This window comes from Acomys minous, assembly GCF_964271855.1.
Source record: "Acomys minous genome assembly, chromosome: 10".
In the NCBI taxonomy this organism is placed as follows: domain Eukaryota; kingdom Metazoa; phylum Chordata; class Mammalia; order Rodentia; family Muridae; genus Acomys; species Acomys minous.
This window is the reverse complement of record NC_140491.1, coordinates 67,072,042-67,091,178: the sequence shown is the minus strand read 5'-3', so window position 1 is coordinate 67,091,178 and position 19,137 is coordinate 67,072,042. Positions and strand designations below refer to the sequence as shown.

Here is a 19,137-nt window from a genome sequence, read left to right as displayed (position 1 = left end):
GCCCACAGGCCCAACTTTGCGGACTCCACTCCTTCTCCCGTAATTAAGGAATGTCAAAAACCAGAACATCAGGTTTGAGATGGTTCAGAGGGCAACGGCGCCTGACCATCGGAGTTTGTTTCCTTAGAACTCAGGCAGCAGGAGCGAACCGATTCCTACAAGCTGTCTTCTGGCCTCATTTGTGGAGCGGCACATGTGCCCCCTACACACATATGTACACACGCACACACAATAAATAAAGTGTGTGAAGAAGGAGAAAAGATAATCAGAATAGCAGGCGCGGCCTGGGGTCCTGCTGTCCAGCCTGTCATGGCCGCGTCATGGCCGCGTCATGGAAGCCACTTACCCATTGTCATAACACCAGCAGAAAGCTGCAGCCCAGGTCCTGGGCCATCTGTTCATGACCTTGTGTGGCCAGCTGACCCTGCTCCTTGGTCACCCTCAGCTTGTGGTATTCTTTAAGGAATACCTCTCTTTAGTGGCCATGGGCGAACCTGCGGAGATGGATTCCTGTCATTTGTCTTAAGGAACGTGTGCCTGAAGATCACAGAGGACACAAGAACACCACTTGGTTCTGCTCAAGGTCGGATACAGGCTCTGCGTGCGAGGTCACCGTTGGAAGCAGGGTGGAGAGGTACAGATCGGATGGGATGGGGGCCAGAGGCAAATGGTTCGAAACCCAAATAGCTTTCTCGCAACGTGTTTCGCTCTCATTGAAATCTTGTCAGTCCTTGGGGATGTTTCCACATTTGCACATCTCTGAAGGTGCTGTCTGCCAGCTGGCAGTCACGAGGCACCCGTCACTCTGCACATGCCCCAACTTGGTCATAGCCAGCTCGCTGCCATCATAGCCTGGCACCTCGGCACGGCACCAGGGACACTTGTCATTAAGTGTCTTTGGAGACGTCTGCAGTCTTGAGGCAGACTTGCTAACCCAGGGTGGCGAGGTTCTTTTAAAGCAATAAACAAGGGTCTGAGGAGACCAAGAGGGTAGGGTAAGTCCATGAAGCTGTGCCGTGGCCTGTGGTGGGCGGGGCAGTGTCTCTGGTAGCGATCTAGCATAGGTGGAACAGTCAGACTGAAGGCAGAAGAAACGGCATCTTTGATCTTTGGTGACCTATGACCCCTTTAGCACACCCTGATTGGCAAGCATGCCTCCCACACCTCCCAAATGTGCAGTGTTTCCCAGAGTAGAGGCCCCCAGAGGCCCATGTCACTGTCACTGGGGCGGCTGGAGAGCAGAGCACTGCTCATCCTGGGAACATGGAGGTAGCAGGGGTGGCCTGAAGGTCTACCAGCTCCCACTTGGCACTGCTGCTGGGTGTGCCCCGTGTGGCATGGCACTGTGGTCATAACCCTCACTCAATGATGGCGCCGAGGCAAGAGTGCTGCCATCTCTTCCAGACAACACAGTTCAGTTCTCAGGAGCCACATGGCAACTCACAACTGTAATTCCAGTCCCAAGGTACATGTGGTGCACAGACATACACTTACGCAAACCACTCACATATATAAGCAAACAAAAACACTGATAAAAGAGAAAGCCTCCCGACTTGTTCCTTCCAATCTGATGGCAGCGGAAAGGGCTGAGTGCTCCAGGACCAGTCAGGAACCGGCCACCCTGCTGCAATGGAAGTCTGAGGTTTTCTGTTCTGTGTGGTGGTGCATGCCTGTAATGCCAGCACTTGGGCAAAGCTGCTTAAGTTTAAAGCCAGCCTGGGCTACCTAGCAAGATGACTCTGCTTCAAAACACAAAACCCAAAGACAACAAGCATAGCACGAGGGAGAGAGGGAGGGGGAGGAAAGGAGAGAGGGAAGGGAGGAAGGAGGAGAGAGGGAGGGGGAGAAGGGAAAGAGGGAGGGGGAGGAGGGAAAGAGGGAGGGGGAGGAAGGGGAGGAGGAAGAAGGGGGAAAGGGAGGGGGAGGAAGGGGAGAGGGAGGGGGAGGAGGGGGAAGAATGGGGAAAGGGAGTGGAAGGAAGGAAGAAAAGGCGTGGATTTCCTTTAGGCAGGGCAGTGTAGTGCAGGGCAGGGCAGGGCAGGGCGAGACCTTCACGAGGAGCACCTTTCACCAAGGCAGGGCTGGGGGTGGCTTTGTTAGGATGGCTGGAGAGGTCCAACCAGCCTGCGCTGGTGAGCACCAACGGGGAAGGGCCTCTCTAGATACCTGTGGTGCTGACTTGGGAGGACCATCCACAGTGCTTCCCTCAGAAGGAGCCCTTCATCTGCCAGAACTGACACAGGACACAGCACTGCCAGCTCTGCTCCCTCCCCAGCTTGCACATCCCCCTGGAAGAAACAGACAGCCAACGCTTTTTTTCCCTCCCTTTTTGAGACTGGCTCAGGCTGGTCTCTCTCAGTGCAGCTGAAGACGACCTTAAACTCCTGATCCCTGTCTTCTCCCAGCCAGGAGTCTAGGCGTGCACCACCATGTGGTACTGGAGCTTCAGGACATATGCTGCTAGCGTGCCCAGCCCAAGGACAACACAAACTGAGACAGGCAGACATCCTGGAAGAAGCAGGACACAGAGCCTTGTCCAGGGTACAAAAGGTTTATTGTTTACAAAAATAACTTACAAAAACCAATCACATAACCAACGCAAGAATAAGGGGCTCATTCCAGCCACAGCTCATGGGGCAGCACCCAGGAGGGGCAGGCCACCCTCCATGACAACGCTGACATGCCGCCGACGGCTGACTGGCCCAGGGAGGCTGGCGACAGACACCTGTGTGGAGAGTGGATCAGGCTGGTGCTGCAGGCTGGCCCCGGGCAGGGCTGGGGTCACTGGCGGCAGGTGTCATGGAAAGCTTCCAGGGTTCGGAAGTCCCTCCATGTTGGGGGAAGGCCGTCTTGCAGAAACTTCCCGCAGCGCTGGCACGGGGCCTGGAACAGCTTTATGTAGCTTCTCAACCAGGTCTGAAAAGAGATAAGACAGGAAGGAGAGAGAGGGACCAGGGAGCCTCCTCAACTGTCCTTCTGAGAAGCCTAGTGGCCCAAGGACAGAGCTTAAGCAGGCTTGGACCCTGGAAGACCCCGGGGCTCTATAGAAAGTTGTCTGACCCCCAAACCTGTCTCCCTGTGACTCAGTCCTGATGTCCCCTGTTCTTCCTGATGGAAATCCCTGCTTCCCAGAGCTGGAGTGTTCCCCAAGGCTAGCTGGCGCCATCGCTGAGTTCCCTGGACGCTGCCTCAATCCTCTGTCCTCTGCTCTGAGCAGCAAGCGCAGGCACAGTTGAGGAGGCAGTGCTGTGAGATTCTGTACCAGGGCAGTGTGCTCTGAGCTAATCTCATTCCAGAGGCTGTCCCTCTCCGTCATGGTGGGGCCTGACACAGCTGGAGCAGCCCCAGTGTCACCAGGTAACATAATAAGTGACAGTCACCCACCCTCGAGGTTGAGAGCCGAGGGCTCCCAGATGTCATGCATAAGGATGAGGCTCAGGTAACTCAATTCTCCATCTCAAGGAGACTCACGGGCACAAAGGCCCAGGAAGCAGAGCCCACAGACACAGGCAGGCAGCCCGAGAGCCAGGCAAGTTACTGGAGGTGTCAGCCAGAGGACGCTTCTCTGAAGAGGCCATTGATACAAGCAGTTCCCGCGGGGCCGACCTGGCCCGTCCACAGCTGGTGTGAGGGTTTGGAGATAGAACAGGAAGGTGGTGGGTAATGGCCTATTCATTTCAAGAGCAAAGGGAACCCTGGCATCAGGCCATGGCAGGTGGAGAGCTGTGCACCACTGAAGATTGTAACTTGCTCACCCCTCATGAGGAAGGACTCTCTGGACTTTGCGGCTGAGCACCCAGCGTCACCCCCACACCATGCAGTTGGTTCTCCTGTGAGGAGAGCCTGCCGATCCTAAGAAGCTGAGCTATGGAGCTCACGTGACAGTGAGCTCCCAAAAAATACCCCTCGCTGTCACTGCTGCTCAGAGCAGCAGGGAGGAAACGTGGCAGCTATGGCAGTGTGGAGATGGAAGGAGTCCCTGGGCAGTGACTTCCAGGAACACCGCCCTCCGAGGTGAGCTAGCTGCAGGGTCATGGAGGCTGTGGCTGGTTTTGTGACCAGCCCTGATGGATGCCCTGATGTCTACACATCTGTTCTCTTGGTGGCTGAAGACCCAGCTCGCCGTGCTGCCCTGGGCCTGCTCTCTCCTGAGCTCTGGCTCTGAGAACTGCAGGAAGACACGGCTAGGGAAGCGCAGAGCTATCCCAGTCACTGCTCCCTGCTCACATCCAGCCACAGGGCTTGGTGAATAGGAGCAGGACAAAATCACCACTCATCAGTGCTGGAAGCTTCTGGAACACCACTTGTGTGGTCACTGCTTGTTCAACCCTGATGGAAGTCCCAGGGCCAACCTGAGCCTGGCTCCTCAGATCTCCCCCTAGCTGGAAGGCTGGAGCCCTGAAGCCACTTACCATGAAGGACCTGACCACAACGTCTGGCATCTGGGGGAGCTGGTAGTGGAGTAGGGCAGTGGTGGCGTGGTCTGTCACCTGAGAGGGAGGACAATTACCATTAGCCAGAAGTGCTGGCTTCACAAGCAACAGCACTGCTTGGGTCCCCTTTGCCCCCGCCTCCCCACATCTAAAATAAAGCTCAAATAGGAAAATTAGTGGAGTCTGGACAGGGGGAGGCATTATAGGCAAGAGGACACAGGCCTGGAGACAAGTAGAGCGTGGAACATTCTGGCAACTAAAAATCTGGATGGGAAGAAGCATGGGAGAGGATGAGCTCAGGTCGGTGGGGAGGGCGGCAGGGTGTGACTGTTGGTCTGATAGTGACTGACAATAAAGGTGCAATGGTCTCATCCGTTTCCATGCACCCCACCCAGGCTCTGCCCTGCGGGCTCTCCTGCAGGTCTGCCCCCACGCCCCGACCTCCTCCCTATCCGGCTTCCTGGCCTTCGCAGCTCTCCTGTGGACGCCCCAGGTCTCCCGACTTCGCAGAAGGGCAGTAGCAAGGCCAGGGGCCAGAGCCTGAGGTGCACAGGAGGCACCAGAGGCACCAGAGGCAAGCATTGTCTCCAGGCCTCGCTCTAGTTACTCACCTTGGGCCTCAATATCTCATAGTCAAACAAAGGGTCAAAGAGCTCGCTGCACATCAGCAGTTGACTAATGCGAGGGTTATGATAAAATTAATGGCTTGACTGTCTTTTTTAGAAACTCTTTTCAAAATGTAAATAAATTTTCTTATTTATGTATGTGGTGTGTGTGTGTGTGTGGTGTGTGTGTGTGTGCTCTTGTGTGTATGTATGTATGTATGTGGTGTGTGTGTGTGTATGTATGTGGTGTGTGTGTTTGTTTGTGTGTATGTGTGTGTGTGTGTGTGGTGTAAGAGCATGTGCCAAAGAGTGGGGGTCAGAGAACAGCCTCTAGGAGCCAGGTCTCTTGTCCCGCCATGGGGCCCTGGAGGCCACACTCAGGCGGTCAGGCTTGGCAGCAGGCGCCTTTACCTGCTGAGCCATCTCGCTGGCAGTGGACATTCTTGTCAATACAGATATAGTTAAGAAACAAAAGAGAACATGCCAGATCAAATCATTAACTTTGAGAACAAGAATCAACACAGGCCCAACGCGCACAGACTTGTCCGTCCGCAGCCTCAGCGGGACGCTGTGACACACTATTGGGCTGCAGGCCCCAAGCAGCAGCGAAGCAAACCATCTGGGGGGCAGCTGGGAGGCCAGGTTTAGATGGGGGGGGGCAGTGAGACCAGCCTCAAGTTTGTAGCACAGCATGAGGCTGCTCTGTAGCCACAAAAGCTGGCCCATGCCCCGGCTTCCAGAGTTTAGGCCCAGATGGAGGAGGTAAAGGAGGCTGTGGCTTCACATGGCAGGAGAGAGGACAGGCTTGCCAGCCAGGTTGCTCCTCCCCGTCCTGCTTCATGTCTCCCTGCCCTTGCTCTCTCCCTGCAGCCTTCCTATCCCCAGGCCTAGAACCACAAGGCACACAGCAGGTGCCAACACAGATCTTAACTAAAGAGAGGAATGTGGAAATGCCCACTCCAGGGACAGGGCACTGTTCTCCCAGAGACATCCATGGTGCCTGTATTGCACATGCCCAAGGAATTCTTTCCCCGGGTGACTTTCAAGATAAACGTTACCCCCTCTCCCCCAGTGCCAGGCCTGCTTTTATTTTAAGCATCCTGACAGACAGCTTTCTAAAATGAGCAGGGCTTTTTTTCCCAAGCAGTAGTAATAACTGTGACATGACGTGGTGACTGCTGTGGAGACAAACGGGCTGTCTTTTTACTTAAAATGCCCACCGGAGCGCTGTTGTCCTCCAGTTTCTCGCGTGACAACTTTCTGGAGATGGGCGCTGTCCACAGCACTGACTCTAGGGGGTCCTTGGGAGAGATCAGACCTGTCTGTTCAGCTGCTGGAGCTGGCCTGATCTGAGGCCTGCCTCAGACTGGTGACCCAAAGGTGACGTGTCCAAGACAGGGTTGCTTGTTTGATACAGTTTTTGTGTTTCTTTCTTCTCAGTTAATACAAATGGCACCATATGAAATTCTGGAAGCCCCAGAAGCAGGGGCATCTTTACAGGTAACCATGTAAGAGGATATGTACCTTACCCCTTATCTCCACAAGCATGTGAGCCTGACCTCCCCACCCCACACATACAGGTGTTGGCCATCAATGGGAGCAGAGAAAGGTGTCTCTGGATGCTCCTATAGCTGGCCTGAGTGACCCATGGTTTCACATTTCCTACTTGGCTCCTGTAGCAGTTGGAATTTGGGACCTCCATTCAAATCTGACAGAACGATCTCTACAAATGGCCTATGCCTCAAACCCAGCCCTTCCTCCCCATGCCTGGTCTGGCTTCCTGAGCTTTACTTGAGCACCTGTTTCTGGGCATGAAGGACTTGGTCCAGGCCTGAAAGCTGATCTTGCAAGTGAGATGTGCGAGAGGCCTGTATACGTCGCTGAGGTGTACAGGCTGGCCAAGAGGAAGGGCCGAGTTAACAGGAAATGACCATCTCCAGATATAGGGGAGCTAGGCACTCTCTGACTCACAGGCAGGGCACCCAATTAGTCTGTCCATCTCTGGCCTGCCAGCTGGCCAGATCTAGCCTTCTTTTCAGAGGGTCCAGTTTAAAGGACTCTCTTTAACCATCAAGTGGTGGCAGGGTTGGCTCTGGCACTTATGTGATCACTCAGGCTTTCATTAGCCCACCGCCAATTTCAGCAACACTTTAAGAGCAGACACAAACCCAGGCGACTTCTGATTCTCCCCACCTCTTGCCCAGCTCCACTCTCAGTTTTCTGAATTCCATGGCTGAACTCCAGCAAGGGGCAAAAGTGGCAGTGAGACACTGGCACGCTCCACCCACGCTTTCTTCCTGGTCTCGACAGTATTCCACTTTCAATGACTTGTTGCTGTTGTTTTACACTCTCAACAACAAGCTGTGTTTTGTTCAGCACTGAAGATGTGGAAAAAATATGCCAGTGCAACAAAAGATGGCTATTAACTAATTTTGTGAGGAGCCAGGTCTGGGCCCATTGTACTGGAAGCTAATGGTGTTTCCCCTGGAGATAAAAGCGGCCCCTCAGAGCAGGAGGCCAGGGAAGAGCACTAATGCTCCTGAGAGAGTGAGGCTCAGCAAGACCGTGCCTGCAGGCTGAAACAAAGCTTGTAAAAAGATCAAAGTGGTTGGGACCTAGGGAAAGGAGGAAGTGAAGTGAAGTGACACAACCTAACAGACAGGGACTAGGCAGGGACCAGGGATGGAGGGAGGGAGGGAGGGAGGGGTACTGGGGGGGTGGAGAGTGACTCACGCCAGACTCAAGATCCAGATACCTCACTGCAGGGAACTAGAGGCCTGGTTGGCTCCGCTGGGTCCCCATCTGGAGAGCCAAGGCAGCAGGCTGGGTTGATGGAAGTTCCCTCTGCCTCAGCTCAAGGCTGTGGAAGTCTTTGAGCACCCAGATGGAGGAGGACCGAGCAGAGGGAGGGAAGAGGCACTTCTCACGAGACCCTGAAGCAGCTGCCAGTCAACACTCTGGAGAGGGGCTGCCAGTCAAAGCAGTCTCCCCAAGTTCCTCTGCCATACTGTGGTACCAAGGGCCCCGAGCGTCCCTCCCAGGCTGGCACTGTTTTAGCCACAGAGAAAGCGGTGCTGTGGTGGCAGGGGCAGTGCGTGTGAGGATCCCCCAGTGCTGCGGGCTCCCTGCTCTGTATGTGGGTCCTGCCCTTCCTGGGAGGATGATCTTGGGCATGGACCCCAAGGGTCAGGAAAGGGACAGCATCTGACCTCACTCAACCCTCACAGCAGTGACAGTAGAGGGATCGTTCCAAGTGCCATTTGCAAGTCAAGGAACCAAGTTACTGGGAACTTGAGGGACTTGCTCAGGTTAAGTGGCTACTGTGCAGCAGGGGAGGGCTTGTCCAGGCCACATCACCTTGAACTGAGAGTCAGGCTCTGACCTACACCCAGCAGGCTCCCACTGCAGGGCTTCTGAGGGGTGCCCAATCCCAGGCCCTCTCCTCTCCTAGGGGGCGCTGGGACAGGCACCCAAACCCTTCATTCCTTGCTGGAGCCTCAGCCAGTTTAGCTGCGAAGCTGGAGGAGCCCCTCCCCCACTGCCCTGGTCAGAGGGACAACTGAACTCACCCCTGCCCATGTCACACAGAGGAGCGGGGTGAGCAGGGCCGCAGGCACATAGTACCCCAGAGAAATACAAAGAATAGAAGGTTGGGGGCCTTGGGGCTGGTGCAGAGGCCAACTGTTCTACTGGGACACACCCCTCCCCCCAGACCAGCTGTCATGGTGACCAGACAATCAAAGAAAAACAAACAATTGCCACAGTGGTGACACAGGAAAGATTTGGAAAAGAGGGGAGGGGGGAAGCTCTGCGGCCATGCACATCCAGTATGTTCCCCTGAAAGGGAAGGGTCTGGAAGGCGAGCAGATGATGAGGGCAATGAGCAGCCAGGGTTAGCAGCAGCCACCTGGCTCGCAGCAGGTGCCCTCGGCCGGCCAGAGCGTGGCTGTGCGCATTCCTCCTGACTTGCCTCTTTTCCACACAGCCCTAGCTTGGGGTGCTTGCTTTCCTCTTCTAGAACAAGAGGCCCTTGAATGTCTGTGACCTTGGGATTGTCCTCTGGGGCTCAGGGACCTCTCAGATTGGAGGCATCACTTGCCAGAACAGCCCCAGCCTTTAGAAGGCATGTTGAGGGGTGCTGCTCAAGAGCTCAGGATGTTAGGGGGCCAGGCCATCAGGGGGCAGGACAGCAGCCCAAGGTGAGCCGGTGTCAGCTTCCAGCAACCTTCCATCCAATGTTCTTTCTACAGCCAGGGCTGCCGGACAGTTTCATTTATCCACAGAGCCAAATGTCCAAGGCCTGTCACTGCCAAGCCAAGGAGCTGGGGCTGTTATGAAAGTATTGCCCCACAAGGTTCCTTAACAGGAAAGGCTAAGTAGCCAAGTAACCACAAGCTGTTTATGAGAAGTCAGTGGGACTAAGACTGTAAGTTGAAGCATGCATCAACTTCCACATGCATGCTGGAAAGGTGGACAGCAATGTGACTTGGGGGAAGGCTGATGGCCCGATCCTACAGGTCCTCAAGTGTAGTCCCCGTCACCCACCAGGGCACTTACTCCCTGCCCTGAAGAGAACCTTTACCTCAGACCCTTCCCAGGGGGTGACTGTAAAGCCCCTTTTAAAAAGAAGGTCTTATTATGTGGCCCCAGCTGGCCTCGAACTTACTGTGTACACTATGCTGTCTTCAGACTTACAAGGATCTGCTCCCCTCGGCCTCGAGTGCCGGGGCTAACGGTGTGCACCACTATGCCAGCTAGCACTGATTTAAAAAACAAAAGACAGAGATGCGAGATGCCAAGAGAGGTGCTATGAGTCTGCCTCACTCCTGTGCCCACCTTGATGTGATGCCACCTTCACAAGGTGCATCTGCTAACTCCTTTCCCCAGCTCTAGGACTCACCAAGGCCTGGAAGTACCCCGAGCTGGCAGCAAGCTGAGTGAGTGCCAGCAATGTGCTCATGCCATCCCCTCCCCCCACAACTGTAGGGAGGGTGAAGCTGCTTTAACATTGTACAAGGGCCAGCCTGGGCAGCTGGGGCTCCCCCAAGGAGTCTAACAACAGCAATCCCAGCCTTGTGAGGAGGAGGCCCCAACAATGCTCAGGAGCAAATTATTTGTGGGCTCTGGAGCCAGATATGGGAGCTTGGCGCGTTAAGGGCTTAAAGAGATGGCAGCCCCTGCTGGCAACCCTGCACCAGCTTTAGGATGCCTACTGAAGGCAGCCTTAGAAGTCTTCACTCTCTGAAGGAGTCACCATTATCTCAAAATTGGAATTCTCTTAAGTCCTGAAAGTGGTGTTGGGGGCCATGGGAGTACTGCAGACAGAAGCTTCTAAAACAGGGATGAAGGCACGGTGGGGCGGAAGCAGGGGATTTGCCACTTATTATGCAGCCCCAGCCTCTAATCGGAGACAGGATTTGTGTGCAGAGGCTCAGCAGGCCTGGGGGCCGAAGAGGAAGTGCGGAGGCCCACAGGGACTGGGGATTACTCAGGCGAGATCGATATTCTGCTTTCTGTGAGGAGGGAGCCATCTGCATGAGCTCTGCAGAGCTTAGCACTGTCACCGGGGCCAGGTCATGCTGGTCTGGGACAAGATCAGCAGAGAGAGGTGGAGACAGACCCAGCTGCCCCATCAGCCCTCAAATCCCCTTGCACACCTTTGGGATCAAGCCCTGCGTTTGAGATGTATGGGCCTGCAGATGCAGTGCTTAACAGTTTCTGGCAGGCACAGGGTGGGGCTTCCAAAAACCAGCATCTGGGTGAGGAGGACTACAGTCACCCTAAAGGGTTTCAGACATGACAGCACTGATGCCTAGCAGAAGCTCTTAATTCCCGGGCCCAGGCACAGACTGGCTACTGCTGGCTTCCATGGTCACTGTGTGCTTATGCACCCTGGCACAGAATGCAGGGTCCTGATCCCTGCTTTGCCTCTTTTCAGCCCACAGCTGACACTGCAGTGACCTGTGAGCCTACCCAACCCATCACAGCTGTCCGCCCCTGTCCGGAATGCTCTCTAGCCTGACAGGTACCTGGTGCTGAGAGACAAGTTCCCTTGTGTCTTTCCACAGCCCTCTGGGTATTTGGGCTTGGCACTGTCCAGGCCTGTGACCAGATGGCCCTGTCTCTAGGCTGCACTCTCTGGGAATGAGGCCACCTGAGCTAAATTTTTGTCCGTGGGCCAGGCTTGCCCATTGGAGAGCAGTGTGTCTCCACACTGGGCACTGCTAACATAGTAGCACCCAGACTATAAGAGATAAGTGGGAAGGCCTCAGGAAGTGGGGGGATGGGAGGAGAGGCCAGGAGCCTGGGACATCAGGAGCAGCACAAGCCTCTTGGAGCCAGGGAACTCTCCAGGGTGCTGACCACTGTGCACTCTCACATAGCAGGGCTGAGGAGAGCCACATGGCGGGTCCTTGACATTTTTTTTTCCTTCAGGATTAAGGAATTGAAGCTCTTCATTAGATGAGAACAATTTAACACTTTCCAGGTGGCAAAATGCCAGGCTGTCGTCGGCTGCCAGCAATGTCTTGGCCTACAGACACCTGAGTTGTTCTGCTTTCCCTTGGTGCCACGTGACTTTCACAGTTGATCCAGTCAGACTACTTCTCCATCAGCAAGAGGCAGTAGCCAGTGTGAAGTCAGGGCCAGCGCATCCACTGCAGGCCACTCGAGGGTGGCATCGCTGGAGGGAGGCGTGCCCTCTTGGGACAGTAGGCACTGCCCCAGGTCCTGGCCTATCAAGCCGCTCATAGATAAAGAGGGAGGAGCGATTTTTGTGTATTTCACATGAAAACTGCCCACTCTTTGCCTGGGAAAGAGATTAACAGTGCAGAGAAGAGGAAGATGGAGCAGGCTTTGGTGGGAGCGGCTGGGCTTGCCGTGCTAGCTGGACCTGCAGCTTAGTTTACAAAATCACCTCCGCTAAAATGAGGGCGCATCCACATAGTTGTAGATCGCAGGCTCTGTGGTCCTTAGCCCCCGTGACAGCTGTGTCAGCAGCACATGCCACACACTTGCCAGGAAACTTGAGCGCCAAACGCCTCACCACTCCAGATCCTCACAATACATATCCACGAGGGAGGTGTGATCTGTTTCACCTTTTTGTAGAGGAAGGAGCTGGACTTAAGAGGACAGATGCTGGGCCTGAGGTCCATAGCACAGCAAGTGCACAGCCCACGCTCTAAACGACAAGGTCCACTGTGAAGAGGAGTCAGGGGTTCTGTGCAAGGGAAACTGGCCAATAGGGAGCAGAGGAGATGGAGGAAGAGGCCACTGGAAACTTTGGAGGCAGAGTAATAGGGACCACATGTACATGGAGATTACTTTACATGTCCTACCTATGATATCAGTTCATTACATCATGCTCTCTCCAGTACAGATGAGCAAACTGAGGAGGCGTGGCCAGGATCTGACTGCCTGCAGATGGCTCAGTGGACCAGTCACTACAGGGAGCAGCCAGGCTTGGGGAAGGGGGACTAGGAATGGGAGGAGCCAGTCTTCCCAGAAGCAGCTGTCAGATCTGATGGCCTGTCCTGTGTCAGGAAGAAGGCAACTATTGAGACCATGAATGGCTGCCCTGTGACCCCTCTAATGGCACTTCTGGGGGACTCAGTGTGCCACAGAGGCCAGTGGGCTGGCCAGGCCTTCCTGGGCCTGGCTGCATGTTAGTATGTGAGCTGTGACCACACTGCTCCCAGCGGGGAGCTTGAAGGAAAAGGGTTCGGGGGTCCACAAGAGGCAAACAAATGAGGAAGCCTGTTCTGGGAACAGACACCCGTGTGTGTGCATCAGCCCTTCTGGGTCTCTCTGGCAGCCAGTTCAGCTCAAACACCTCTTCCTCTTTCCCTTGGCTCCCAGGCCTGGGTGGATGCTCCCACTTAGCTGCCCAATCAGTCTAGACCAGCTGGGGGCTGAGGGCACAGCACCCTCTACAATGACCCTGGACCATCTGCCTCTCTCTCCCCCAACTCAACAGCCTACTCCCAGGCAAACATATCCCTTCCTCCACGTGCCACCAGCAGTAACCAACCTACCTCCATGAAGCTGCTTATCTGTCCTGGTCCTTGTGAAAGCTGTCCCCTCAGGTCTGTCCATTTGGGACACACTTACGAGGCAGCAACAGGGTGCACGGACACAGAAGGAAAACACTACGCTGCGCTCCTCACTATGCTGGCTAAGGGTCCCTCTAAGTGTGGGAGGCTCCCGGGTACAAGGGCTGGGTAGGGAGTGGCCTGGGAAGCTCACCTCACCTCTCCTGGCTTTCAGGAGGGGCGCCCTATCATGGGTCTTGGTTAACTTTTTTTCTCTGACAGACATGTGGAGGAGGTTGGCAGGGGGAACCCTGAGACTACGTAGGGAGCCTTGTGGGTGTTGTGGGGTGCTAGAGCAGGAGCCAGTGCTCAGGGCACACCCACCTCAGCCAATGGGGGAAGGAGGGCTCTTGTCTTCAGGGAGTTTCCTGTGTTGGGACGGTTGGTTACCTTCTGAGGATTTGGAGCTAGCATGGACTACTCAGTCCATGAGGGGCACTATGGGAAGGTGCGGAGTCACGCATGGCATTCGGTGAGCACAGCCTCCTTGCAGAGCTGAGGCCCCTGGGCTGACACAGCCTACCCTCCTGTGAAGTGCCTGACAGACACTCCCTGTCATCTCTGCATAGACATTCCTAGGAAAGGCCCTGTCTTTCGCATCAAAGAATAGCTGGCTGAGTGAACAAAAAGGCTACGAAGACAGTGGCACCCCACCGGGCACCCCACCTGTCCACCGTGGTGTAGGACTTGGTGGGCTGTGCACCACTCTGCTGCCCATAGAGCAATGGCCATGGCTGAGAGCCCACTTCTGAGGCCGCGTGGCTGTTTTGTTCCCTGCCCCCGGGCTCCTCAGAGGCTATCTTTTTCTACCCCACAGCTCTCCCTGTCTGGGGCCTCACCTGTGCTCCCACCTGTCTTTAGCCCCTGCAAGGACTTACTGCAGTGAGCGGCTGCAGACTGGCCCTCGCTCCTCCCAAGCTGCGGGAGGAAAACCCACACTGTTTTGAAATGAGGGGGTTAAAGATCAAAACAGTAAGTGCCCCTGCAGAGTTTAAATGTCAGGAAAATACGAACTTGCTAGAAGCCTTTGCTGGCTCTGTGGTTCTGGCCTTTCAGAGGGTCCCCTCATTCCTAAGTTTCATTCTCTGAATCCACACTGCTGGAAACTCGCTGGCTATAAAAAGCCACTTCGCCCTAGGATGAAGTGCAAGGTGCCTCTGGGGCAGTGCAGTAAATGACAGGCACCTGTTGGCAGTCGTAGCCTCACAGCAAGCTGTCCCCCAAGCAGCCACTGCCTTGCACTTGGGTACGGAGTCTAATGAGAGAGACAGGAAAAGGCTTGCTGACAGTCAGTGTCCACGGACAAAAGGCAGGATGCATTTTACTCCTCAGGACTGGTTTGCTGCAGAGCCACAGCAGCTGTGGCTCTCACGGAGGGACTTGAGCATGGGCCTCCGGACAATGTGACAGTGGCCTGCCCTCCACTGCCCTGGCTCCTGAAGAAAAAAGACCTGGGAAGCTTGCTTTGGCAGTCAGTCCCTTTCCATCCAGAGCAAAAGTGCTCAGGGGCATCTGCCTGCCTAACAGCACCCAGAACATGAGGGGCCCTGAACCAGTTCAGCAGTGCCAGGAAGGGCAGTCCTTGGTGCCATCAGAGCAGTGAGCTGCTCGCAGTGGCCTGTAAGTCTCAGCTCAGAAGTGGGTCTCTTAATGCAGTCTACCCTGAGGTCAAGCTCTTCGGGAAGTGGGTGGCTGCCAGGGCACAGAACCTCCCTGTTAGAGTGAGCCACCCTCCTGACCTGTGGGGACTACTGCTCGGGGCTGAGCTTTTCTCAATAATCTGACATGGAATCCCATGCTGGCTAGTCTATGGGGTAGGCATACTGTGTTTTTCGGACTATAAGACACACCTGACTATAAGATGCACCCAGTTTTTAGAGCAGTAAAACAAGAAAAACTGTAAAAACAGCAATCAGACCACAAGGTGCACCCTAACTCCGCCCCCCCCCCCTTTTGGGGGGAAAAGTGTGTCTTATGGTCCAAAAATATACAGTAAGCAGGCTGACAGGTGCAGAAGAGGCATCTTCACGGTCTCAGTCAGCATTCACTACTAGCAGCATCAACAGGCTCACCCCACACTTAAGTGGGGGACAGGAAACAAAAGTGGGAAAGAGTGGACCCTAAAAAGCAAAGCTCAGAAGGGTGCCAATCAGCTGCCAGCCAGCCCTGTTCTCTGGTGCTCTGAGTCTCAATTGAAGCATCACTCTGAAGGCTGGGCCAGACAGACTAACCTTGTAGGAAGTGGCCTCAGCTCTGCCATCAGCGTGTGTGTGTGTGTGTGTGTGGGGGGGGGGGGGGTACTGACTGTGGGAAGGGAATAAAGTGGAACAGCATAGCCTGCCCTTGGGACAGGAGACCGGATGCACCTTCTTCCTGTCACCAGCCCCTTCTGCAAGCTTGGAGCACAGGCTCCCTGGAGTGACATCACACCACACCCGTTCCATGGGACCTGATTAGTTGAAGCTTTCCTGAGAGGATTAAGCTGGCTTCTGTAGTACATTATTTTCTCAGACATCCCTCCATCTGACAGCATGAGCAGGCTCTGGCAGGCAGTCTTACTTGCCCCTGAGAGGAGCCAGAGACCTCACCATTACCTGCCTTTACTTCTAATGAGAACACTGACACCCTGGCAGTGGTAGTCTTTAACGCAGGGTAGGGCAGCATTGAGGTTAATCATTTCACTACAATAGGGCGAGAGAGAGAGAGGACAAAGAAACCCAAAGGTCTGAGCACACGGAGGATATACTGCTCTAGTTGGGTAAACCACCATCACGTGGATCAGGCTATTCTCACGACTTCAGACATGCCATGTTCAGAGGGAGCCTGGCACGTGCCCATACATCTCTCCAACGGCCCCAAGTCCATTTTGGACTGCCGCAGGGTGTGTCTGTGGGCTCAGACAGAGACTGCATGGCAGGCTGTTTCCAGGGAGGGGTGGGTCAAAACATGGCAGTACAATCTAAACTTGTGCTTCAGAAAATCCCCATTTCACACTCTGCTGGAGTTCCTGATACGCTTCCCACACGCATTCAAAAACAACTCCTGAGGCATGGGACGGTTTTTAAGAAAGCAGGGCACAGGTGGTGCACGCCTGTAATCCCAGCACTTGGGGAGACAGAGGCAGGCGGATCATTGTGAGTTCCAGGCCAGCCTGGAAGGAGGTCCCACTTGCAGAAAGGGTACAGTACTGAAGACTGGGTTCTGGGTTACAAGATGCCAGGCCTCAGGGCTTGAGAAATGCCAAGGGCCATTGTGGAGCCTGGAGAAGAAATTCATTACTGTGCCACATAGGGCAAAAAGGTACGGACCAGGATAAAGGAAAGACAAACACCAGTTTTAACGATGCTGACTCATTTGGCAAAACAAGACAGTGATGATGGACGTTTTCTTTCTTCTTGTCACAGTCACCACAGAGGGGAACTTGTCAAGAACAACATGGAAAATACTAGCGTTTCTAGCTGAGGTGGTGCCTGTGCCAGCTATGCCAACACCCCTAGCTTGGCAGCTTAGCAAGCACGCAGAACCTGCATGGTCCCAGCACTGAAGGCTGGTGTGGCGACTACACGTCCCTGCATTCAGTTCTGGACTGAGGAGCCAGGCTGCATTAGTCATGTTTCTAGGGACAGTGGAGTGAGGGAGCGCTAGCAGCCCCGAGACAATGGTGTTCTCAGTTAACCGATGTCCTTATTTTTGGAATATTTTGAGCTTTATGTGAGACTTGCAAAGGTGGCCCAGACAGGAACAGCCTTGGCCTGGTATAGGCCTGTTATGTGACCAAATACCCAGCAAAGTGGAGAAGGGACTCCTCTGGGACAGTTAGATGGGGTAGTTCCACACGGGGGACAAAGTATGGCAGCAGGGGCTCTCCGGCTGCAGGGGTGTACAGCTGGGACCCCGCACCTCCGCACATCTCCCCAGAATAGAACCATAAACCTCAAGGCTTACCCCTAAGCAGTCCACTTCCACCAGTTAGGCCTGACCTCCCAAGTTTTACAACTTCTGGACAGTTCAAACATAGAACCTTATGGGAAACCATTTACATTCAAACCATAATAATTGGTGACCATATTTAAGTCACCACATTGGGGTACACACTTTGCTTGCTCGCCTAATTCCACCTTAAATGCCAGCGGCTCTTAGACCATTGCTGACATCTTCCAAAGCCCTGGTACCTGTGATGGTTCATTTCCATCAACCTAGCTGGATTTAGAGTTACCATGGAAACATACCCATGTGTGTGCCTGAGGGTTTCCCAAGGTTGACCTGAAAAAGGAGGGTCCACCCTGGATGTGGGCAGTGCCATTCCATCTACTGGGTCGCACACTGAATACAAAGGAGGAAGAGAGCCGGCAACCGGCAACCGGCAACCAGCATCCATCCCTCTGCTTCCTGGATTCTGTCTCCCCGTGATACTTACTCCAGCAGCTCCGGCTGTCCAGGCTGCTGGCTCTTCTACTGTAGCCTCCTTGGTTCAGGGCAGTACACTTCATTCAGGTGAGACAAGGCCATGGCTCCTGAATGCTCCCTAACTCCCTAACAGTGTGCTGCTCAGCCTCAGGCTGTGCTTACAACAGCAAATGGGACTGCTCAGGGTGATGGGGGGCTACCCACCATGCCCTCTGCTGACTTCATCCTGGGCAGGGGCTCCCCTCAGAGAGGTGAAACGTTGGTGAACTAGACAGAGAAGGCTGGCAGACATGTGAAGGCACCAAACTCCAAGGACCTGTTCACTTTTAAATGGCTCACTTTATATTATGCAAAATCTATTTTAATTAAAAAGAAAAAAAAAAAGCCCCTATGCCTCCTGGCACACCTTGGGGACAATTTACTCATAGAAAGAACTTGGGCCACTTCCAGCTCTGAGTGGCTCCTGAGGTATTTCTTACTGAACAGACAACTATATCCAAACTGAGACACTTGCCTGGCCAGGGCTCTTTGTTTGAGATTCCCCACGCACTCCTCTGAGCACTTGCTCTGGAGGCCGTTCCTTCTCTGGGCCCCTGGCACAGCCTCCAACAGCCTGTCTGTCTGTGCTATCTCCCTGCTACTCTTGGGCCCAGCACAGTGCTTGGCAATAAGAAAGGGCACTGAGGAGAATCACTGCTGCCGGCCAGAGCAGAGCACAGGGGACAGGACTGCTGCCTGTCGGGGAGCTGGCCCGAGTGCCCCGGGGTGCAGCCTGAACCTGTATACACCACGGGGGTATGCCACGCCAGAGGCTTCACCCTCTCAGAGCTGCAGAGTTGAATTCTCACATAATTTCTCACTTACATTTCTAAAAATTTATTTATTTATTTATTTTTTACATGTATGAGGGGTTTGCTTGCATGTATGTGTGTGCAGTGCCCTCTGCCCTCAGAGACCAGAAAAAGGGCACCTGACCACCCTGGAACTGGAGTCTCAGATGGTTGTAAGCTGCTATACGGGTGCTGGGAATCGAACTCAAGTCCTCTGGGAGAGCAACAAGCATTCTTAATCGCTGAGCCACCTCTCCAGCCCCGCTTCTCACGATTCTTAGCAGTCCTTTACGTTTCCGCAGGAAGCAGTCACGAGGGCAGGAGGTGGGGTGGAGCAGGTCGGGTTGTGTGCTCTGCTTCTCCATGCACTTGGGCAAGCACACGGGCTGAGAAACTGCATCTCAAGACCAGACAGAGCTTGGAACCACTGGGAAGTGTCTGTGTCAATACAGTCTACACTACAGACAGCAAGTCACCTGTGCGAGTGCACAGTCCTCAGTACAGTCTACACTACAGACGGCAAGTCACCTGTGCGAGTGCACAGTCCTCAGTACAGTCTACACTACAGACGGCAAGTCACCTGTGCGAGTGCACAGTCCTCAGTACAGTCTACACTACAGACGGCAAGTCACCTGTGCGAGTGCACAGTCCTCAGTACAGTCTACACTACAGACGGCAAGTCACCTGTGCGAGTGCACAGTCCTCAGTACAGTCTACACTATAGACGGCAAGTCACCCGTGTGAGTAAACAGTCTTTTGGCCTCTAATACCA

General features: G+C 54.3%; 1 protein-coding gene across 1 annotated transcript in view; it reads right to left on the bottom strand.

Moving 5' to 3' along the window:
• Window positions 1–2,537: 2,537 nt before the first annotated feature.
• MED27 (mediator complex subunit 27) overlaps window positions 2,538–19,137 on the bottom strand; it is a 181,781-nt gene continuing 165,181 nt past the window's right edge. Inside the window, exons 7-8 of the mRNA XM_084798606.1 lie at window positions 4,413–4,490; window positions 2,538–2,916 (exon numbers count right to left, since the gene is read on the bottom strand). Coding sequence (XP_084654732.1) covers window positions 2,782–2,916; window positions 4,413–4,490 — 213 coding nt within the window. The 3' untranslated portion in view covers window positions 2,538–2,781. The remainder of the gene's footprint in view (window positions 2,917–4,412; window positions 4,491–19,137) is intronic.